The following is a 25,147-nucleotide window of genomic DNA, read 5'->3' on the forward strand; positions in this document are numbered from 1 at the left end:
CGCTATCGAAGCAGCATTCACAATATGGGCAGCGCTGTTTTAAAGAGTGCGTGTGTTGCTTCTAGACAAGATTGGAGGCGGTCACTGCAGCTGAAGGGAGTTACATCGAGTAATGTTATTCTTGAAAGATACCACTACTTATATGTAAAAGGATACTTATTTTCTTTTGTACTTTGTTTCAATGAATTTTCTTAAAAAAAAAAAAACCAGTTCCATTTGTTCGGAATGAAGCGCCACACCCTGTATATTCGTGTGCAACACTCATTTTGCAGTCAGCTGTGCCTTTATTTTGAATAATAAACAAATCAGCCGTTTATGTTGTTGAACATCTATGAATCATGGACTTTGCCGTTGGTGGGGTGGCTTGCGTGCCTCAACAATACAGATAGCCGTACCGTAGGTGCAACCACAACGGAGGGGTAACTGTTGAGAAGCCAGTCAATCGTGTGGTTCCTGAAGAGGGGAAGCAGCCTTTTCAGTAGTTGCAGGGGCAACAGTCTGGGTGATTGACTGAACTGGCCTTGTAACATTAACCAAAATGGCCTTGCTGTTCTGGTACTGCGAACGGCTGAAAGCAAGGGGAAACTACAGCCGTAATTTTTCCCGAGGGCATGCAGCTTTACTGTATGATTAAATGATGATGACGTCCTCTTGGGTAAAATATTCCGGAGGTAAAATAGTCCCCCATTCGGATCTCCGGGCGGGGACTACTCAAGAGGACGTCGTTATCAGGAGAAACAAAACTAGCGTTCTGCGGATTGGAGCATGGAATGTCAGATCCCTTAATCGGGCAGGTAGGTTAGAAAATTTAAAAACGGAAATGGATAGGTTAAAGTTAGATATAGTGGGAATTAGTGAAGTTCGGTGGCAGGAGGAACAAGACTTTTGGTCAGATGAATACAGGGTTATAAATACAAAATCAAATAGGGGTAATGCAGGAGTAGGTTTAATAATGAATAAAAATAGGAGTACGGGTAAGCAACTTCAAACAGCATAGTGAACGCATTATTGTGGCATTATTGTGTCTATTAAGATAGACACGAAGCCCACGCCTACTACAGTAGTACAAGTTCATAAGCCAACTAGCTCTGCAGATGACGCAGAAATTGATGAAATGTATGATGAGATAAAAGAAAATATTCAGGTAGTGAAAGGAGACGAAAATTTAATAGCCATGGGTGACTGGAATTCGAGAGTAGGAAAAGGGAGAGAAGGAAACATAGTAGGTGAATATGGATTGGGGCTAAGAAATGAAAGAGGAAGCCGCCTGCTAGAATTTTGCACAGAGCATAACTTAATCATAGCTAACACTTGGTTCAAGAATCATGAAAGAAGGTTGTATACATGGAAGAACCCTGGAGATACTAAAAGATATTAGATAGATTATATAATGGTAAGACAGAGATTTAGGAACCAGGTTTTAAATTGTAAGACATTTCCAAGTGCAGATGTGGACTCCGACCACAATCTATTGGTTATGAATTGTAAATTAAAACTGAAGGAACTGCAAAAAGGTGGGAACTAACGGAGATGGGACCAGGATAAACTGAAAGAACCAGAGGTTGTACAGAGTTTCAGGGAGAGCATAAGGGAACAGCTGACAGGAATGGGGGAAAGAAATACAGTAGAAGAAGAATGGGTAGCTTTGAGGCAGCATAGGATCAAATAGGTAAAAATACGACGGTAGTAGAAACCCTTTGGTAACAGAAGAAATATGGAATTTAACTGATGAAAGGAGAAAATATAGAAATGCGGTAAATGAAGCAGGCAAAAAGTAATACAAACGTCTCAAAAATGAGATCGACAGGAAGTGCAAAATGGCTAAGCAGGCATGGCTAGAGGACAAATGTAAGGATGTAGAGGCTTATCTCACTAGGGGTAAGATAGATACTGCCTACAGGAAAATTAAAGAGACCTTTGGAGAAAGGAGAACCACGTGCATGAATATCAAGAGCTTTGATGGAAACCCAGTTCTAAGCAAACAAGGCAATGGGGGAAAGAAATACAGTAGAAGAAGTTTGGGGGATGCAATAGTGAAGGCAGCAGAGGATCAAATAGGTAAAAATACGAGAATTTAATTGATGAAAGGAGAAAAGCAGAAAGGTGGAAGGAGTATATAGAGGGTCTATACAAGGGCGATGTACTTGAAGACAATAATGTGGAAATGGAAGAGGATGTAGATGAAGATGAAATAGGAGACATGATATTGCGTGAAGAGTTATACGGAGCACAGAAAGAACTGAGTCGAAACAAGGCCCCCGGAGTAGACAACATTCCATTAGAATTACTGACAGCCTTGGGAGAGCCAGTCCTGACAAAACTCTACCATCTGGTGAGCAAGATGTATGAGACAGGCGAAATACCCTCAGACTTCAAGAAAAATATAATAATTCCTATTCCAAAGAAATCAGGTGTTGACAGATGTGAAAATTACCGAACTATCAGTTTAATAAGTCACAGCTGCGAAATACTAACGCTAATTCTTTACAGACGAATGGAAAAACTGATAGAAGCCCACCTCGGGGAAGATCAGTTTGGATTCCGTAGAAATGTTGGAACACGTGAGCAATACTGGCCCTACGACTTATCTTAGAAGAAAGATTAAGGAAAGGCAAACCTACGTTTCTAGCATTTGTAGACAGAGAGAAAGCTTTTGACAAGGTTGTTTGGAATACTCTCTTTCAAATTCTGAAGATGGAAGGGATAAAATACAGGAAGCGAAAGGCTATTTACAATTTGTACAGAAAGCAGATGACAGTTATAAGAGACGAGGGGTATGAAAGAGAAGCAGAGGTTGGGAAGGCAGTGAGACAGGGTGGTAGCCCATCTCCGATGTTATTCAATCTGTATATTGAGCAAGCAGTAAAGGAGACAAAAGAAAAGTTCGGAGTACGTAGTAAAATCCATGGAGAAGAAATAAAAATTTTGAGGTTCGCCGATGACATTGTTATTATGTCAGAGACAGCAAAGGACTTGCAAGAGCAGTTGAACGCAATGGACAGTGTGTTGAAAGGAGGGTATAAAATGTGTTGTTGTTGTGGTCTTCAGTCCTGAAACTGGTTTGATGCAGCTCTCCACGCTACTCTATCCTGTGCAAGCTTCTTCATCTCCCAGTACCTACTGCAACCGGTATAAAGTGAACATCAACAAAAGCAAAACGAGGATAATGGAATGTAGTCGAATTAAGTCGAGTGATGCTGAGGGAATGAGATTAGGAAATGCGACACTTAAAATAGCAAAGGAGTTTTGCGATTTGGAGAGCAAAACAACTGATGATGGTCGAAGTAGAGCGGATATTAAATGTAGACTGGCCATGGCAAGGAAAGCGTTTCTGAAGAAGAAAAATTTGTTAACACCAAGTACAGATTTAAATGTCAGGAAGTCGTTTCTTAAAGTATTTGTATGGAGTGTAGCCATGTATGGAAGTGAAACGTGGACGATAAATTGTTTAGACAAGAAGAGAGTAGAAGCTTTCGAAATATGGTGCTACAGAAGAATGCTGAAGATTGGATAGGTAGATCACATAACTAATGAGGAAGTATTGAATAGAATTGGGGAGAAGAGGAGTGGCACAACTTGACCAGAAGAAGGGATCGGTTGGTAGGACATGTTCTGAGACATCGAGGGATCACCAATTTAGTATTGGAGGGCAGCATGGAGGGTAAAAATCGAAGAGGGAGACCAAGAGATGAATACACTAAGCAGATTCAGAAGGATGTAGGCTACAGTAGGTACTGGGAGATGAAGAAGTTCGCACTTGGAGAGCTGCATCAAACCAGTCTCTGGACTGAAGACCACAACAACAACAATGTTGTCAAGTTGTGCCACAAATTTCTCATCTCTCCAATTATATTCAATACCTCCTTATTAGTTATGTGATCTACCCATCTAATCTTCAGAATTCTTCCGTAGCACCACATTTCGAAAGCTTCTATTCTCTTCTTGTCTAAACTATTTATCGTCCACGTTTCACTTCCATACATGGCTACACTCCATACAAATACTTTCAGAAACGACTTCCTGACACTTAAATCTATACTCGATGTTAACAAACTTCTCTTCTTCAGAAACGCTTTCCTTCCCATTGCCAGCCGGCCGCGGTGGTCTCGCGGTTCTAGGCGCGCAGTCCGGAACCGTGTGACTGCTACGGTCGCAGGTTCGAATCCTGCCTCGGGCATGGATGTGTGTGATGTCCTTAGATTAGTTAGGTTTAAGTAGTTCTAAGTTATAGGGGACTGATGACCACAGCTGTTAAGTCCCATAGTGCTCAGAGCCATTTAAAAAAAAAAAAAAAAAAAAAAAAAAAAAAAGCCTTCCCATTGCCAGTCTACATTTTATATCCTCTCTACTTCGACCATCGTCAGTTATTTTGCTCCCCAAATAGCAAAACTCATTTACTACTTTAAGCGTCTCATTTCCTAACGTAATTCCCGCAGCATCACCCGATTTAATTCGACTACATTCCATTATCCTCGTTTTGCTTTTGTTGATGTTCATCTTATATCCTCCTTTCAAGACACTGTCCATTGCGTTCAGCTGCTCTTCAGGTCCTTTGCTGTCTCTGACGGAATTACAGTGTCATCGGCGAACCTCAAAGTTTTTATTCCTTCTCCATGGATTTTAATACCCACTCCGAATTTTTCTTTTGTTTCCTTTACTGCTTGCTCAATATACAGATTGAATAACATCGGGGAGAGGCTACAACCCTGTCTTACTCCCTTCCCAACCACTGCTTCCCTTTCATGCCCCTCAACTCTTATAACTGCCATTTGGTTTCTATACAAATTGTAAATAGCCTTTCGCTCCCTATATTTTACCCCTGTCACCTTCAGAATTTGAAAGAGGGTATTCCAGTCAACATTGTCAAAAGATTTCTCTAAGTCTACAACTGCTGGGAACGTAGGTTTGCCTTTCCTTAATCTAGCTTCTAAGATAAGCCGTAGGGTAAGTATTGCCTCACGTGTTCCAATATTTCTACGGATTCCAAAATGATCTTCCCCAAGGTCGGCTTCTACCAGTTTTTCCATTCGTCTGTAAAGAATTCGTGTTAGTATTTTGCAACCGTGGCTTATTAAACTGATCGTTCGTTAATTTTCACATCTGTCAACACCTGCTTTCTTTGGGACTGGAATTATTATATTCTTTTTGAAGTCTGAGGGTATTTCGCCTGTCTCATACATCTTGCTCACTAGATGCTAGAGTTTTCTTAGGCCTGGCTCCCCCAAGGCTGTCAGTAATTGTAATGGAATATTTTTATATATTATATTATATTTTATAATAATTTACGCATCTGATGATCGTCTTTTTATTGTACAAGACATTCGTTTTTGTAAACCACCTTGCATAAGTTTTTATACTACGTTTTCCAAAAGTTTTACTGTCATGTGGCTGAAAAGCGGTAAATGTATCCGCTATTAGCCCCCCCTCGCCCCCATGCCCATATGAGGCGGAGGGGCTGGTGTGAAATAACAATAAAGAATACAAAAGAAGACCGCTATAAAAAAAAAGGCAAGCAGATAGGTGCACGGTAAGAATCCCGACACGTAACACACGCCTGCCTGCTGGTACGTTGCAGACCCCGGAGCTCAGAGCAGCAGTTCGTACGGCGCGGGCCACGACAGCGAGGCGTGCGGCGAGGAGGGCAGCGTGCTGAGCGTGACGAGCACGAGCACGAGCAGCAGCGGCGGAGGGCGGCGGCTGGGGCGCGCCTGCTACGCCGACGACAGCGACGAGTACAGCGACGTGGGCTCGGTGAGCAGCGACGACGGCAACTGCCGGCCGCCGTCTGCGCCCGCGCGCGGCTTCGCCAACCCCAACTACCCGGGCTTCCAGCACCTGGCGCGCCGGCTCGCGCGCTCCCCGGGCGCCGACGGCGACGACTCGTCTGCCGACGAGGTCGAGCCGGAACCGGGGCCGGAGCCCGAGGTCGACGACGACGACAACGAGGCCTGCAACAATAACAACAACAATAATAATAACAACAATAACAACAACAACCACGACGACAACAACAACCAGGAACAGGAGGACGAGGTATGTTAGCTGATTGCACTAGCAAATCTGTAGTTAGTTTTATTCCTATAATCTACATGTACATGGTTACTCTGAAATTCACACTCAAGTGCCTGGCAGAGGGTTCATCGAACCATTTTCATACTACTTCTCTACCATTCCACTCGGGTGGGAAAAAGGAACAGCTAAATCTTGCCGTTCGAGCTCTGATTTCTCTTATTTTATTATGATGATCATTTCTCCCTGCGTAGCTGGGTGTCAACAAAATATTTTCGCTATCGGAAAAGAAAGTTGGTGATTGAAATTTCAAAATAGATCTCGCCGCAAAGAAAACCGCCTTTGTTTCAGTGACTGCCACCCCAACTCGCGTATCGTATCAGTGACACTCTCACCCCTATTGTGCGATAATACGAAACGAGCTGCCCTTCTTTGCACTTTTTCGATGTCCTCCGTTAATCCTACCTGGTAAGGATCCCACACCGCGCAGCAGTATTCCAGCAGAGGACGGACAAGTGTAATGTAGGCTGTCTCTTTAGAGCGTTTGTCGCATCTTCTAAGTGCTCTCCCAACAAAGCGCAATCTTTGTTTCGCCTTCTCCACAATACTATCTATGTGGTCTTTCCAATTTAAGTTGCTCGTAATTGTAATTCCTAGGTATTTAGTCGAATTGACAGCCGTTAGATTTGTGCGATTTATCGTATACCCAAAATTTATCGGATTTCTTTTAGTACCCATGTAGATGACCTCGCACTATTCTTTGTTCAGTGCCAATTGCCACTTTTCACTCCGAAATTTCGGAACACTTCTTAACATTTTAAATACAGGGTGTATCAAAAAGAATCATCCGATTTAGGACATCTATATTTCTGAAACTAATAAACATATACAATGAATTTTGTTGTTTCATGAACGGGAAACACAAAGTTTTTTTTCATATTTTTTCCATATCTTTTTAATATGCTCCCCTTGAGATGTATGGCATATGTCAGTGCGATATTACAACTGTTACCACAGTGCAGCGAGCATGTCTTTGAGCTACAGCTTCCGCAGCTGTTGTTATGCGAGGTCTCAGTTCATTCACTGTTGTTGATAACGGAGGTACATAAACAGAGTCTTTCTTAAACCTCCACTAGAAATTATCAGACACAGTCAGGTCCCGTGAATTTGGAGGCCAGTAATGTAAAGCTGAATCATTTGGACAAGTATGACCTATCCATTGTTGAGTAATAAAATCTCCGTACTTCCAGATGCCAGTGTGGCGGTGCTCCATCCTCTTGGTAAATGAAGCCGTTTGAGTCAGTCTCCAACTGTGGGAAGAGAAACTTCTCAAGTATATCGAGATATGTGCTTCCTGTAACACTGTTCTCGGCAAAGAAAAATGGACTGTACACTTTTTTCCATAAAAACATATTAAATTTTGGAGACTCCCTCTCATGTTGCCCAACTGCATGGGGTTGTTCCGTTTTCCATATTCTCACATTACGCCGGTTCGCCTATCCAATTAAACGGAATGTTACCTCGTCACTAAACACTAAGCGTGGAAGAAAACTGTCATCCTCCGTCTAGTCAAGAACTAAATTACAGAACTCCACACGTTGATGTTTGTCACCTTCACGAAGAGCTTACAGTAGCTGAATTTTGTGTGGTGTCATGTGTTAATGTCTACGCAACACACGCCAAACGGACATTGGGGGCATGTTGAGCTGTCGAGCTGCAGGGCGGGCGGATTTCTGCGGACTGCTTGTGAAATTATGGTGGATGAGTTCGGCCTCTGTGTCAGACATTCGGGGACGACCTGGCAATTAGCCTTTACACCAAAAACCTGTTTCTCGTCTAATGCTCTGTGCTGTAGGAGGATCCACATCACACCTAGTACGGAAGTCGCGCTGAACAGTTATTACTATCCTGCAACGTGCAAAACGTAGAACACAACACGCTTTCTGTTTTCCTGACACCATTTTTACTGGAACTGAAGTGGGCGCACACTGCCGCTACCTTGCGGAAACCATGTAAAACTCGAGAGTTTGCTCGTTACTACAGTACGTTGTTCTCGCACGTATCTCAAATAACATAATATGGCTCTGAGCACTATGGGACTTAACATCTGTGGTCATCAGTCCCCTAGAACTAAGAACTACTTAAACCTAACCAACCTAAGTACATCACACACATCCATGCCCGAGGAAGGATTCGAACCTGCGACCGTAGCGGTCACGCGGTTCCAGACTGAACCGCCTAGAAACGCACGGCACACCGGCCGGCAATAACATAATAGTTACGATTTTTTAAAAATAGGCTCATTCTTTTTGATAAAACCCGTATATTCTGTGGTAGTTGCTCAACAGCTCGCATACATCTGTCTAAAATCAAGTTCATCTACATCTACTTCATTACCCTGAAATTCACAATTAATGCCTAGCAGAGGATTCATTGAAGCACCTTCGAGTTATTTCTCTAACGTACCACTCTTCAACGGCGCGCTTTAAAAATGAGCGCGTGAGTCTTTATGTGCGAGCTCTGACATCTCTTACTTTAGCATTTCTCCCTACGTACGTAGGCGACAACAGAATATTTTCGCAATGGGAGGAGAAAGTATTTTTTTTAAATTTCGCGGGAAGATCCTGCCGCAATGAAAAAAAACTTTGTTTTAACGGTTTCAAACCCAATTTCTGTATCATATACGTGACACTCTGTCCCCTATTTCGCGATAATACAAAACGAGCTGCCCTTCTTCGAACCTTTTCGAAGTTCTCTGTCAATTGCATCTGATGTGGATTCCGCACCGCACAGCAGTACTGCAGGAGAGGACGGACAAACTTATTCTACGCACTCTCTCTAGTAGACCTGCTACATTTTGTAAGTGTTTTGCCAATAAATCGAATTCTTTGGTTTCCTTTTTCCGCAACATTGTCTACGTTATAGTTCCAGTTTAATTTATTCGTATTATAATCCGTATGTATTAAGTTGAATTTACAGCCTTTAAATTTGTGTGATTTATGGTCTAACCGAAATTTAGCGGATTTCGTTTAATACTCATGTGGATCAGTTCATAGTTTTTTCAGTGTCGATTGCCGCTTTTCGCAACATACAGATAACTAGTCTAAATCATTTTGCAATTGGTTTTGACCATCTGATAACTTAAGAAGACGGTAAATGACAGCATCATCTACGAACAATCTAAGAGGGTTGCTCAGATTATCTGCTATGTCGTTTATGTAAGTCATAGGTCAGGAACAACAGAGGACCCATAACACTTACTTGGGGAATGCTCTCTTCTACTCGATGGCCTTCCGTCAGTTACCTTTTTGGAGCTGTACCACTAAAAACGGACCCCTCTTTATAAAATAATGGAAACATTTAAATACTGGTAACTGGATCTCTGGTGAAACGAACTTTGGCCACGTAACAAATACTTTTTCGTAGACAGGAATTTCCTATTCAGTAAAACAGTACTTGTCATTCTCTAACTTCCACTGAATGCCAAGTCTTCTGAAGTCACGTAAACATTAATTGGGCCTTATGTTCAACTAGAAAGAAACCACACAATGGAAATTTTCAACAAATTTATTTATTTATTTATTTATTTATTTAACCTGGCAAGATTAGGGCCATCAGGCCCTCTCTTACATCTAACCAGGCATTCTACTTATTTTACATTCATATGTTTTAGTAGGCATGTTAAACTACATCTAGTACAAAAAGTGAAATAAACAATTTGAAAGGTACACCTGGAAAAATACATACATATAGAGTTTATATTCTTAGGTCACAAGTACTGTTATAATTAGACATTATTGAAGAGACAGATTTTAGATAGGAGTGCCGGCAGCACGGAGTATGAGGGAGACTCATGGTGAAGGGAGGAGAAGAATAGAGACATGATGAAACATAATTAAGGAAATATAAAGGAAAAGAAGATTGCGTGGCTAATAGCGAAAGATGAAGAGGAAGGCATCTCAGGAGCAAGATAGGAGACGCTAGCTTTGCTATTTGACAGATGAGGGGATTGTCCTTGTACATTAATTTTGTGGAGAACTTAAAAGCAGCAGGAGATCGAATTTTGCGCAAGGTAAGGGGCAGTTTGTTCCATAGGCGGACAGCGGCAACTGAGAAGGAGTTTGCAAAAGTTTTTGTTTTGTGAGTGGGCACAGTTAGGATACCAAATAAGAGTGACCTCGTGTTTCGATTATGATGACATGACAGGTTTTTAATCTCTGAAGCAAGGTACTGGGGTGCTTGCGCGATGAGGAGTCGGTGGAGTAGACATAGAGTGTGGTAGTCACGCAATTTGTCCGGCCGCAGCCACCCTAGCTCGGAGTATGAAGCACTAACATGATCATATCGGCGAATGTTGCAGGTGTAACGCACACAGGCATTCATGGTTAGCTCTAGCCGTCTTTTGTTTTCACTACTCATGCCTTGTTGAATCACATCACAATAGTGGAGGTTCGGTAGAACGAGTGCTTGCACGAGCTGGCGTTTCAAGTCCTGTGGAAATATGTTCCGAAACTTTTTGAGAGCATAGAGACAAGCAGACGTCTTTCGGCACACTGCGACTGTATTCTCCGCCCAGTTGAGATGCTCATCCAAAGTTACACCCAAGTTCTTCACTGTTTTCTGATATGGTATTGGAGTACCGTCGAGCAGAATAGGAGGAATCTGAACTTATTAATTTCTGGTGGGCTATTAAGATTACTTGCGTCTTTTTTGCATTTAGTTTAAGCCCCAGGTTTTTCGCCCATCTCACTACTGAAGACAGATCATCATTCATCTGAGCGATTGCAGTGTTTACATCTTCAGGTCTGACGCTTAGGTAGAGCTGGAGGTCGTCGGCATAGAAATGATATTTACAGGAGGACAGAACCGACGAAATATCGTTGACATATAAAGAAAACAAAAGTGGTCCTAAGACTGATCCTTGTGGCACTCCCGAGGAAACATGTTTCCAGGAAGATTTTTCATTTACGCAGACAACACATTGCTGTCTGTCTTTTAAGTAGCTTTCAAACCATCTCATTGCACTATCAGAGAAATTAAGCTGTTGCATTTTTCTGAGCAATATGTCAAAGTTAACAGTGTCAAAAGCTTTGCTGAAGTCCAGTAGCGTCAATATTGTTGCCTTTCGATTGTCGATGGCATATTTCAGGTCATCAGTTACTTTAATTAGAGCAGTGTTTGTGCTGTGATGTTTACGGAAACCGGATTGAAATTTGTCATATAGGCTGAATTCATGCAAGTGTTCAGTGATTTGGTCATGAACAATACATTCAAGTGGTTTGGAAACGGCAGGCAGTATGCTAATTGGTCGGTAATCACTAGGCAGTTGCGGGTTTTCGATCTTAGGGATGGGTCGAATTAGGCTTCTTTTCCATGCAGTAGGATATATTCCGTTCACGAGGGAAAAATTAAATATGTCAGTTAAGACAGGTACTAAGATATCGGCAACATTCTTAATCATGGTTATACCGATACTGTCGTTGCCTATTGCATCAGAAGAGATTCTCATTATTGCTTTTCTTGCCGTATTTGTTGTTACATGTTTTAGATGGAAGGTATCGTTGTTAGTTATCCTGTTTGGGGATTCTTGTGGACGGTAATTATCAGCTGTGCTGGTATTCAGAGGTGCAGAGAAGAATTCATTTAATTCGTTAGCAGACACATGAAAAGTAGTTTCCGATTTTGCCTTTCCGACCCCCAAGCTACGGAGATTCTTCCATAGAGTCGTGGGCGTCAGATCGCTGCATACAAGGGAGCGAGCGTGCCTGATTTTAGCATTGCGAATGCATTGTTTCACTCTGTTCCGTAGCTTTCTATATTCTTCGAAACGCTCGGGTTTCGGATCTGCCTTGAAACGCCTGTGGGCAGCATCCCTATTAGTCATCATTTGACGTAATTCAGCTGTCAGCCATGGAGCAGGAGATTTTCTTACACGGATTGTGCGCACAGGTGCATGTTTGTCATAGAGGGCAGTGAGTTTATCACCAAGGTCATTAATTTTGTCGTCGATTGTGGGTTTTCTGATTATTTGATGCCATAGGATTTCTGAGCAATCGGCTGTTAGAGCGTCAAGGTCAATACGTTTCATGTTCCTACAAGTTATGTAACGCGATTTGATCCTTGGGGGCTGCACAGAGTAGGCCAGGAATATTACATCATGTGCTGAGAGGCCAGGGGCCGATGTTTGACCAACATCTCTTACTTTGTCAGTCTGTTTCGTTGCGATTACGTCTATAAGAGTATGACTGTACGCCGTATGGTGTGTAGGTTGTAATGGAAGAATGTTCATGCTATTGCAACTAAACAGTCTTCTTAGGTTTATTGCGGAGGGAGTGTCTCTTAGCAGGTCTATGTTCAAGTCACCCATTACGATGACATGTTCGTATTGACACTGAAGTGAATGTAATTCCGACTGGAAAGAACTCATTGAGCTTATTTTTGGCGGCTTGTACACGACGCCAGTCAAGAATTTCCGACTTTGTATATTTATTTCAATGAACATGAATTCAGCCTCTTTTTCTTCAGCAGGATTTGACGTACATAAGACTTTCGCTTTGAGATCTGTTCGTATATACGCGCCGACCCCGCCACCTCGCTTTTTTGATCTGTCTGCCCTAAGAAATGTGTACCCTGGGAGATGAAAAGATGCAGAGGATATGTGTGGTTTCAACCACGTTTCGGATAAGAGGATTACGTGGTAGTTTAGTTGGTTGAAGAGGAGGCTAAGTTCTTCGTAATGCGCAGGTAAAGACTGGACGTTGCAGTGAGCTGCTAAAAGCTCTGACACGTTCCGCCGAGCAGCCTGGAGTAGGGCGGCAGACTGGTTTGTCCCTTTGTTAGGCACTACCTGCCGCGCGGGGCACTGGCCGCTGCTTCCGCCAAGTGACATACCACAGGGGTGTCCGAGATTTTGCACGCCCTGTTTGTGACACCGCGAGTGCCGAAAGAAAGGCGCCTGCTAAAGATTTCCTGAGGTTGCGGGAGTATAGAAAATGGATTAGTGGTATTCTGTGCAAGGAGAATATGACAAAAATAGTGACGGCTGTGTGTCACTGTGTATCCTCTGTCGTACGAGGAGAAATGTAATTAGCGTATTTGAAACAGCTTAGGGTGGAAATAAGAGAGAAGGGAGTGATTTAAGAGGCCGATGCTGCCAGCAGAGAGAAGTAAGCTTAGTAATTAATAGATTATCGTAGGAAGCTAGAATTAAATTGAAATTTACTAAAGTGATACTGGTAGTGATTATCGTAGGAAGCTACAATTAGATTGAAATTTGCTAAAGTGATACTGATAGTGATTTTTGTTATGAACAATTTAAACCGAAGAGATGGGTGATTAATGAACTAAAGGAGAGACTAATAATTGCAATAGAACTATTTCAGAATGGAAGAGAATAAACTGAGAAAATGAAAAAAGAATTAGCAGTAACTAAAATTAAGTAATGGTTAGAGCTACAGACACAAAAAAATAGTGAAAAGTTAATACAGTTACAAAAACAATTAGTTGAAGGTATAAATATGGATGTAATTAAAAAATTAATACGATTACAAGACTATATCTGAGTATTGGGGCTGTTACAATTGCAAATGGTGTTAAGTTTGAACTTTTGGCTCGAGTAGCTTCACTTAATACTATTCAGTTCTGTCATGTTTGTGACTGTCTTCTTTCCAGCTGCTGTCTTAATGATTACTCTGCCATCCTGAGTCCACACATTCTGAAGACCGAAATGGGATATGGCACTGTTTAAAATCTTTAGCCGTTCATGTGTCAGATCTTCCCTTATTGTAAGCCCTGTCCTTGCTAACTTCTTCTTCTGGATAAAGATCTCTGCCCTTTTTCGGTACGAAACAAATTTAATTATTATTGGACGAGGTTTGGTGGCACCTGGTAATTTTCGTCCCACCCGATGGCTCCTGTCAATGTCTGCCTTGGTCACTTCAACGCCTAATTTTTCACGTGCAACTTGTATAAGCGGGTTGTCCGTGTCTTCTTCCTTATTTTCTACTACTCCAAACAGTCGTAGACTATTTCGCCTTTGGTACTGTTCTAGTTCGTCAGTTGCGGCAGATAGTTTGACTTCCAACTCTCGTGCCTTTTTCTCGTATTCAGACACAGACTTTTTTAGTGCTGTAATTTCGGCAGTATTGGCCTCAACAGTTTCACGCATTTTGGCCAATACTGCTGCCGTTACAGTATCTGATATAGTGCCTGCTATCAGATCGCGATTGTTTTTATCGCGAAGCGCAGCGTTTACCTCAGAGCGGACCAGCTCCGCTATACCGGGAGCCGCGGCCGCACCTTCCGCCAAGAGCGGGCCCGCCGCACCTGCTGCTTCCCCGCTGCTGGACGCGCTGCTGTTCACTCTTCTGTTTACCATTTTCTCGAAGATATTGGCGGAGCACAGAAAAAAAATAGCACTACTGCACAGAACACTGTTGTTTTCACGATTTCCACTTGTACTAGACAACACCACCTGCGAGAACACCTTCGAATTCAACTAAATTTCGCGAGCCGAACTTAACACGTGTTACACTGCAGCCGCCATGACAAGAGGATTTCTGATCGACCGATCAGGGAGTGAACTTCACTAAATGCTGAGTAGTATTCACAATGAGATTTTCATTCTGCAGCGGAGTGTGCGCTGATATGAAACTTCGTGGCAGATTAAAACTGTGTGCCAGACCGAGACTCGAACTCGGAACGTTTGCCTTTCGCGGGCAAGTGCTCTACCAACTGAGCTACCCAAGCACGACTCACGACCCGTCTTCACAGTTTCAATTCTGCCATTACCTCGTCTCCTACCTTCCAAAACACACAGTTTCAATTCTGCCAGTACCTCGTCTGCTACCTTCCAAAATTCACAGAAGCTCTTCTGCGAACCTCTTCTACAAGGTTCGCAGAAGAGCTTCTGTAAAGTTTGGAAGGTAGGAGATGAGGTACTGACAGAACTGAAACTGTGAGGACGCGTCGTGAATCGTGCTTGGGTAGCTCAGTTGGTAGAGCACTTGCCCGCGAAAGGCAAAGGTCCCGAGTCCGATCTCGGCCCGGCACACACTTTTAATCTGCTTAGTAGTATGTTTTTCATACATGGTAAACGAGGTTAATGATCACAGGGGGTGGAATGGCGTGCTTTTATGCACGTTGGGAAACTTTTAACGAATTAAGTTAATTCCATGTTGACATTTATTCACAAAATGTAGTGCACTCTCAAGTTCAGTACACATTCAACACGTTTAAACTCCCAAGACTATGGTTCTGTAGAGGGAAACTGTTGTCATTATATTAATCACATTATTCAGCGGTGATTACGTTAACTAAGGGACACAACATAGATGCACAAATTAGATGCACGAAGATTCAAACACTCATAAAATTACCGAAGGCAAAATTCACCATTTTCTTGTAATGTTTGAGCCATCGAGACTAGGTTGTGACTCTCAACGAGAAAAGGCCGAAACTAAATCTAGATCACGATGCGTGGGATGAATCTCGACCGGATAAAGAACGAAGTTGGCCCCATCTGAATCCAGTTCTACGATATCAAAGTTACCACCGGCGAGATCCCTATAATTATACTCACCAGTGACTTTAAAAATTATATAAAGGTCATAACACGAAAGTCTGAAGTGATTCCCATCCAAAATCACCTTCCAAGTGCTCACAGAAGCAGCACGTCACGCTCACCAGACCCCAGAACAGCGACTGACAAATTCTGCACTGAATCCAACCTAGTTCGCCTCGGTGCACAGAGAGCGAAAGGACCGATCGATAAGGCGAATTTTTCAGTGGTGCCAGGCGTTTCCTCTAACCAGAAGATAAGAGAGACAACGGCAGGTTCCTTTGCTCGAAATTTTCCAACGGTTCAACAAGTAATTTGAACAAACGCTTGCCTTGCCCATGGGTCTGAAGGAACGGTTCGGGAGGCCGTGCGTTAAGAATGACCAGGCAGACAGACGCCCCGCTAAACTGGCGCCCCAAGGCAGCTTATAAAGAGTAAATTCAGCGACCGTTCCCAGATACTGCTACAAAGCTGAGCCAACGAAGTCCGCCTGAATTTACCAACGTACATACGTGTGCAATTATATCCACTTTCATACAATCCAGTAATCAGCAAGGTCTAAGAAAGATGGTTAAAGTTACATGCGGTGCTGAATATCGAACGTAATGAAAATGAAGATGAAATTGCAATCCATAAGCTCCCAGCGTGATATTCCCTCACCTGGCGCGATAAAAATATGAGGAAACACATTCTTCAGATCCTGCTAAAACTGCAAAATCACGTGGACGGTGGATTGACTGCAGCCTTTCACACAGTCAGCTGCTATGAAAATCTGTGATTGCTAACAATTTCAATAGTTACTAATCATAATCAAGCAAAAAATGTTCAAATACAGTGTTTTTGTGGGAACATATATGAGGTACCATCTCACTCTACATAACATAAAAAACACGAGCGTTATATAGCGATGAAAAGTCATGTTTGTTTCCACGAAAACTGAGGAACTTCAAGTGCTTGATAATGATTAGAAACAATCGCAACTTGTAGCTACATACTAGAAATGATGACCGACTATTAGAATTTTCTTAACACATCAACAGCTGGTTGAGCGTAAAAAATGCAGCAGAAAGAAGGAACTATTGCAATCAGTCTTTCCAATGGTCCTATATAGTCCTACCTTGCGCTATTTTACACATTTGTTTGTATTTATTGATGCACAGTTTTAACAAAACAGGCTAAATATTAATGGATCACCCGCTGAACAGAAGGTTTCTGCGCGCTGTAAATATCAGTGATTGCAGTCAAGCGCGTTTTTCGCTAAGTTTTGAGGTGATAAATCCTGTGGAGAAACACATTCGTTGTTTGTAACTCCACTCTGAACAGACCGGACGTCTGTCTTCTGACTACCCCTGTACCACCCTCTTACACCCAACGTCCTCGTTTATTTGATGGATGTATTCCAATCTCTGGCCACCCCTACAGGTTTTACCCTCTACATCTCCCTCATGGACCACTGGACTTACTCCCTGATGTCCTAACACATGTCCCATCGTTCTGTATGTTCTTGTTGTCATTGTATTCCATATGTTCCTCTCCTCGCTGTTTCTGTGGAGAGCTCCTCCTCCAAACCACATTTCAGACGCTTTGAATCCCTTCTTTTCCTGTTTCCTCGTCATGACTGACTTCCATGCAATGCTGTGCTCCAAACGTACTGTCTCAGAAATTTCTTCTTCAGATTAAGCCCGATGATTGATACTTGATACTAGCAGACTTCTCTTAGTCAGAAATGTCCTCTCTGATATACTAGTCTGCTTATTAGGTGTTTCTTGCTTTGTCCGTCGTGGATTACTTTGCTTTCAAGATAAGAGAAATCCTTCATTTCGTCTACTTCATCGTCGCCTTTTATCAAGTTTATGCTTTTCCTCATTGCTTTCACCTTTATTCGATTTATTCTCAATCCATAGTGTGTGCTCGTTAGACCTTCCGCTCAACAGATCCTGCAGTTCTTCCTCACTTTCATTGGAGATACTGTTTTCATCAACGAATGTTATCATCCTAAATTTTAACCCCGCTCCTGAACGTTTATTTCCGTAGTTGCTTCTTCGATGCACAGATTGTAGAGTAGGAGCGAAATACATCCTCCCTTTCCGAAACATTTTCTAATCCAAGCACTTTGTTCTTTTTTCCGCTCTTATATGTTACCTGTGTTTGCATATAGCTTATACGTATTTTCCCACGAATTTCGAACATTGTACTTTATTTTGCACTCGAACGGTTTTTCTAGGTCGACAAATCCTATAACGCGTCGTGATTTTTCTTATGTCTTACTTCCGTTATCAAGCGCAGCTTCACAATTGCATCACCCTTTCTTAAAGTCAAACTGATTATCATCCAGTAGATCCTCAATTTTCTTTCCTATTCTTCTTTATATTATTCTTATTATCAACATGGTTGCATGAGTTGTTAAGCTGATTGTGTGATAGTTCTCACACCTTGCCACCTTCGGTATTGTGTAGAGAATGTCTTCTTGGAAGTCTGGTGGTAGGTCTACTCACCAAACCAGCAATGCTCTCTATGCCTTCTACCTTATTTGATCACATGTCTTCTGAAGCTCTATTAAATTCTGATACTGGATCGACTATGTCTTCCATATCGACTTCTATTTATTCTTCCGCGTAATAAGATTAATCCTTCCCCTCATACACACCCTCAGTGTACTCATCCCATCTAATCTCTCTCTCTCTCTCTCTCTCTCTTACGCGTTTAACACTCTATAAGCTACAGCTCTTTCTTATACACTTCTGACAACGAACTTATCATTCTAAACCTGCAAATTTTGTTATTTCTTCTTTACTTTTAATATTTCCATTAAACAACAAGTTTCCTTTGCTTTTAATTCCACCAGAACTGTTTCGACTGGTCTACATGCTGATTGTTCTTTCGACGAACATTTCCTTTTCGACACTTTCACATTTTTCCTGCTGCCGTTGCGCTTCCGCTTCGTTGCACCTCATATTTCTTTCGTTACTAAGTGACTTATATTACTGTATGAATGCCTCTTCCTGAACATTTTTGTACTCCGTTTTTTCGTCGATCATCGGCAGTATTTTTTCTTCTATCCGAGGTTCCTACGCTGTTACCTTTGTTGTACCAACATATTCAACTTCTATGTTCGCCATTTATAGAGATGTCCATTCTTATTCAACTGGACCGCCCGTTGTGGTACTCATTATCGATTTATTTACAGCCTGAGAGAACTTCAAACGCATTTCACCATTGCTCAGTATTTTACATTCTAGTTCTTTGTTCATGAATTCCTTTGGACGATTCCTTTTAACTAATTTCTGATCGGTGTCTATATCTGCCCAGAGTATACTTTATAATCCAACTAGCTGACAAATCCGACTTTGCTCGGGGTATTTATTTTGCCAAATTTCTTTTAGAAACAAAAAAAAATGAATTGTGTTTGCATGAATCCGTGAAAACACCTTTGGAATTATGAAACAGTCATACAAAGAAATCCACGTAATTTAAAATGTAGAAGTACAGCAGCCAAGTCAAGAAACATAGTATGCAAAATATAATTTATCTGCAATGTTTATTTAACTCAGAACGTGATTATAAACGATATTTATAGTTACATGTGCAGGCAACTGGACGCAGTTGCTTCGCGTGCCTACAACGCTTTTTTGTAAACGTTTCTATGGCAAGCCTCTTCATATCTCTATAGGCACTATTGTTTGCGCCTATAGCCGACTGCGCTTGGCAGTTGAAAGCTCTCAAAAGCGCTGCCAGGTGTAAGAGATTTCCTTGACTGGACTGTAGGAGTATCTTAATAGTAAAGAATAAATTTGTTAAAACTTCATGCATGATTCGACATTTTTTCAAGCATTTCAGTGTTTCTGAAGTCATATCTCTTGATCAATACGTCATACAATGACATATTTTTGTAGATACATTTAGCGGCATGTGTGAATACTGTCTGAGAAATATGTTGCTTATAGATAAGAAAATAAGTGATAAATTTAAAGATCATGCACGATGCGGCAGTTTTTCACACATCTCACTATTTATGATATCTCCTGAACTATGCGCGGTAGCGTAATACAATTTTGTAGGTGCATTTAGCGGCACATGTATTTCCTGCCTGAGAACTTCATTGTGAATAGCCCTTTCCAATCCTGTATGGAGCGCGAGAAGAATGATTTTTCAACGCCTCTGTGTGCGCTGTAATTAATCTGTCTTATCCTCGCGACCCCTATGGTGGAGGGGGGGGGGGGGTTAGGGTTGCTGGGGAGTTGGATTTATCATTTAATATTGGTTCTTGAAAGTTTGTAATTAGGCTTTATTCAGATAGTCGTCGTTCATTTTGATGCATCTTCCACATCAGTTTCTTTTGCATCTCATGACACTTTCGCATGGTTGAAACAAATCAGTGACCTTTCGTGCTACCCTTCTTTGTATACGTACATTATCCCCAATTAGCCCTATTTGGTGCGGGCCCCATACACTTGAGCAATGTTCTATCATGAGTTACATGGTTATTTTGTAAGCAGCCTTCTTTCTATAGTGATTATATTTCCCTATTATTCTATTTATGAACCGAAGCCTGCCACCTGTTTCCCCTACGCCTGAGTCTACGTGACTGTTCCAGTTCATATCCCTCTAAATTGTTACACCCATGCTGTAGTACGAACTGATGGACGCCAGTTGTGGCTCAGTGAGATTGTAGTTATAACATATTATGTTATTTCGTTTTGTGGAATCTTCCCATGTGCCCAGATCTTTTCCAAGTACACTTCCTCCTCTCGTGATTTTTGAATAGTGTATACGCTATTACTAGTTGAAATTAATTGCAGAACTCAGTCTTCGTCTCTCATTTCTGCTACCAAGCTCATATTTTCTTGTAACTCTCTCGTCTATTCATTCCTTTACGACAGCGTTCCAATCATCAAGATTATTAGATTTTCGTATCTCTTTACATACTGATACACCATCAGTAGTCTCATATACTGACTCTCTTTATCTGTTGTTTGTTAACTCGGCATGAATACCTGACTTATTGTTGTTGGTGTTGGTTTGCTATCGATTCAAATGAGAAAAATCGATCAGATGAAGTATTTCTTTTGTTACCTACTCTTTGAAGTTACCTATATTTGTGCCTCCATCGTTTGTTATTCCCTTTTAAGATATGACCATCCCTCTTCATCTGATTATTGCAGTATCAACAGGGTTCGAGAACTTGAGACGAATCTCTACAGGGCTAGAGAACTTCAAACGTATCACATCATTCCTCGGTACTTCAGTATCCCACTTCTTTGCACATTGAGTTATCCGGAAGTTTCACTTCACCACTACTAAATTTTGATCTGAGTCGGTTGCGCCTTGCACTTCGAAATCTAATTTCAAAATTTCCGTCTGACCATAATAGAGTCCAACTGGACTTTTCCCCATGTTTCCAGCTCTTTTCAAAGTATATTCTCTGCTGTTGTGATTTTTGATCAATGTATTTGCTATTAAAGCTGGAATTTTTTGCAGAACTCAGTTAGTGTTTCCCCCCTCTTTCTCATGCTAGAAAGCCCATATTTTCCCGTAACTCTGTTCTCTATTCCTTTCTTTACTACAGCGTCCAGATTCCTGTCATTATTAGATTTCCATTTTCATCTTGAATTATCCGGTAAATATCCCCACACACTTTCTCTATATCTTCATCTTTTGCGTTTAACACGGGCATGTACACATGAATTATTCTTGGCGGCATTGCTTTGCTGTCGATTGACATGTGTACAACCTTATCACTGAACTGTTCACAGTAAATCACTTTCTGCTATATCTTCCTATTCATGACGAATGCTACTCCCGTTACACCATTTTCTGCTGTTACCCTATATTCGTCTGACCAGAAATTCTTTCTGAACACATAGCACTAAAACTTTCTCGCCGCGCAAGCTGAGAATTTGAAATTTCCAATGTGACAGTCGAACGCTAAGCCGCCATTTGATCTACAATCTTACAGACAACAATCAGCCTAAACCCTTCGTGCTGGTGGTAAAAGAAAACATATTGACGTAAACAATGATCCCTTAACAGAACTCGAAGATGACAGATGTTTCTACTGAAGTTAATTTTCATTGACCTAATAACATTCCATATGAGCGATAACGGAAAAAATGTAAGCACATACGTATTCCACAACTCTGAGGAAATAGTTGAGCGTGAAAGAAATCCTCCTAAGGCAAACGCATTTTGTTTCGTTCCTTACGAAAAGGTTTATGGCCCATGTCTTTCTGAAGACAACAGTAATTGAAACGAGCTATCTTGAAATGTTGCACACGAAGCTTTTTCCACAACTTCATGATTTCTTATTCCAACAGGGTTGAGCTCCACTGCACCGGTTCTGCAACAAACGATATGCGAATTTTTTTTTGTGCTTACGTGAAGGAATGCATCTTCCGTGCCTCTCTAGTTCACAACATAAATGAGCTCAGAATTAGAATAACAAAAGCAGTGACTTCTGTCGATGAATGAATCATTCAGAATTTATGAAATTTTGTCATTAAATAGAAGTCAATATTTGACACCATTTGAACTCAACCGACTTTCCTCTGTCTTCCATTCTTCACCCAGTGTAACCTTACTTCATAGGTAGTATATTTCCTTCAACTATTTTCCATCGCTGATTTTGATGAAAAGTCGCTATTCTACTTTCTACAATCTCTCTCGCCGGCCGAAGTGGCCGTGCGGTTAAAGGCGCTGCAGTCTGGAACCGCAAGACCGCTACGGCGCAGGTTCGAATCCTGCCTCGGGCATGGATGTTTGTGATGTCCTTAGGTTAGTTAGGTTTAACTAGTTCTAAGTTCTAGGGGACTAATGACCTCAGCAGTTGAGTCCCATAGTGCTCAGAGCCATTTTGAACCAACAATCTCTCTCGTATTCCTCTCAGCGTAGTTTATCTCTCATCCACATTGAATGCTAAACTTTTGTCGACTCCAGTCAAAAGGACTTCTAGATCTTCCGAAGAGCCTGCCTGAGGATGAAACTTAGCATCGTCTCCAATTTAGTTTGCACATTCATTCGTCTTCCGAAATTTCTTTTCATGTTCTCAGTTCAAAATAAGCTACAGCTCTTTCTTATACACTTCTTACAACGAACTTATCATTCTAAACCTGCAAATTTTGTTATTTCTTCTTTACTTTTAATATTTCCATTAAACAACAAATTTCATCTTCGTCTCGAATGTCTTATTGCTACCACGTGTTGTCTAATAGTGATACACAACTCAAATGTCCTACTTTTTCATTTTTTTTCCTCCAATATTAAACGCACACTCAGAAGTGCTTATATAGTACCTTCATTATTTATTTGTTAAACTGTTGTTTCTACTGGAGTTCTTTATTTTTTCTTTCCATATATATAATTACTCCCTGTCCCCCCACCCCACCTCATGAAACATGGACCTTGCCGTTGGTGGGGAGGCTTGCGTGCCTCAGCGATACAGACAGCCGTACCGTAGGTGCAACCACAACGGAGGGGTATCTGTTGAGAGGCCAGACAAACGGCCTTGCTGCGCTGGTACTGCGAAGGGCTGAAAGCAAGGGGAAACTATAGTCGTAATTTTTCCCGAGAGCATGCAGCTTTACTGTATGGTTAAATCATGATGGGGTCCTCTTGGCTAAAATAACCCAGAGGTAAAATAGTCCTCCATTCGGATCTCCGGGCGGCTACTACTCAGGAGGACGTAGTTATCAGGAGAAACAAAACTGGCGTTCTACGGATCGGAGCGTGGAATGTCAGGTCCCTTAATCGGGCAGGTAGTTTAGAAAATTTAAAAAGGGAAATGGATAGGTTAAAGTTAGATATAGTGGGAATTAGTGAAATTCAATGGCAGGAGGAACAAGACTTCTGGTTAGGTGAATACAGGGCTATAAATACAAAATCAAATAGGGGTAATGCGAGAGTAGGTTTAATAATGAATAAAAAATAGGAACGCAGTTAAGTTACTACGAACTGCATAGTGAACTCATTATTGTAGCCAAGATAGACACGGATCCCAAGCCTACCACAGCAGTACAAGTTTATATATCAACTAGCTCCGCAGATTGAGGATATGTATGATGAGATAAAAGAAATTATTCAGACAGTGAAGGGAGACGAAAACTTAATAGTCATGGGTAACTGGAACTCGACAGTAGGAAAAGGAAGAGAAAGAAAAGTAGTAGGTGAATATGGGATGGGAGTAAGGAACGAAAGAGGAAGCCGCCTGGTAGAATTTTGCACAGAGTATAACTTAATCATAGCTAACACTTGGTTCAAGAATCATAAAAGAAGGTTGTATAGATGGAAGAAGCCTGGAGAGACTGGAAGGTCTCAGATAGATTATTTAATGGTAAGACAGAGATTCAGGAACCACGTTTTAAATTGTAAGACATTTCCAGGGGTAGATGTGGACTCTGACCACAATTTTTGGTTATGAACTATAGATTAAAACTGATTAAACTTCAAAAAGTTGGGAATTTCAGGAAATGGAACCTGGATAAACTGAAAGAACCAGAGTAGTAGAGAGCTTCAGGGAGAGCATTAGGGAACATTGACAAGAATGGGGGAAAGAACTACAGTAGAAGAAGAATGGGTAGCTTTGAGAGATGAAATAGTGAAGGTAGCAGAGATTCAAGTAGGTAAAAAGACGAGGAGTAATAGAAATCCTTGGGTAACAGAAGAGAGATTTAATTTAATCGTTGAAATGAGAAAATATAAAAATGCAGTAAATGAAGCAGGCAAAAAGAAATACAAACGTCTCAAAAATGAGATCGACAAGAAGTGCAAAATGGCTAAGCAGGGATGGCTAGAGGACAAATGTAAGGATATAGAGGCGCATATTACTAGGGGTAACATAGACACTGCCTACAGGAAAATTAAAGAGAGCTTTGGAGAATATAGAACCACTTGTATGAATATCAAGAGCTCAGATGGAAACCCAGTTCTAAGCAAAGAAGGGAAAGTAGAAAGGTGGAAGGAGTATATACAGGGTCTATACAAGGACGACGTACTTGAGGACAGTACTATGGAAATGGAAGAAGACGTAGGTGAAGATGAAATGGGAGATATGATTCTGCATGAAGAGTTTCACAGAGCACTGAAATATCTAAGTCGAAACAAGGTCCCAGGAGTAGACAACATTCCATTAGAGCTACTGATAGACTTGGGAGAGCTAGCCCTGACAAAACTCTACCTTCTGGTGAGCAATATGTATGAAACAGGCGAAATACCCTCAGACTTCAAGAAAAATATAATAATTCCAATCCCAAAGAAAGCAGGTGTTGACAGGTGTCAAAATTACTGAAGAGACAGCGTTATAGCCTATCCCCGATGTTATTCAATCTTTACATTGAGCAAGCAGTAAAGGAAACAAAACGAAAATTTTGAGTAGGAATTAAAATCCATGGAGAAGAAATAAAAACTTTGAGGTTTGCCGATGACATTGTAATTGTGTCAGACAGCAAAGGACCTGGAAGAGCAGTTGAACGGAATGGACAGTGTCTTGAAAGGAGGCGATAAGATGAACATCAACAAATGCAAAACGAGGATAATGGAATGTAGTCTAACTAAATCAGGTGATTCTGAGGGAATCAGATTAGGAAA

The 25,147-nt window shown here is 41.4% G+C and overlaps 1 protein-coding gene across 6 annotated transcripts in view; it reads left to right on the plus strand.

The window, feature by feature from the left end:
- The window catches only part of LOC126457360 (schwannomin-interacting protein 1 homolog), a 1,975,729-nt gene that overhangs the window by 1,489,563 nt on the left and 461,019 nt on the right, over positions 1-25,147 (plus strand). For all 6 annotated transcript variants that reach the window (XM_050093596.1, XM_050093598.1, XM_050093593.1 and 3 more), the window contains one exon: positions 5,576-6,033. In XM_050093596.1, the coding sequence (XP_049949553.1) occupies positions 5,576-6,033 (458 nt within the window). The remainder of the gene's footprint in view (positions 1-5,575; positions 6,034-25,147) is intronic.

The sequence above is a fragment of the Schistocerca serialis genome, chromosome 2 (genome assembly GCF_023864345.2).
Source record: "Schistocerca serialis cubense isolate TAMUIC-IGC-003099 chromosome 2, iqSchSeri2.2, whole genome shotgun sequence".
NCBI lineage: Eukaryota > Metazoa > Arthropoda > Insecta > Orthoptera > Acrididae > Schistocerca > Schistocerca serialis.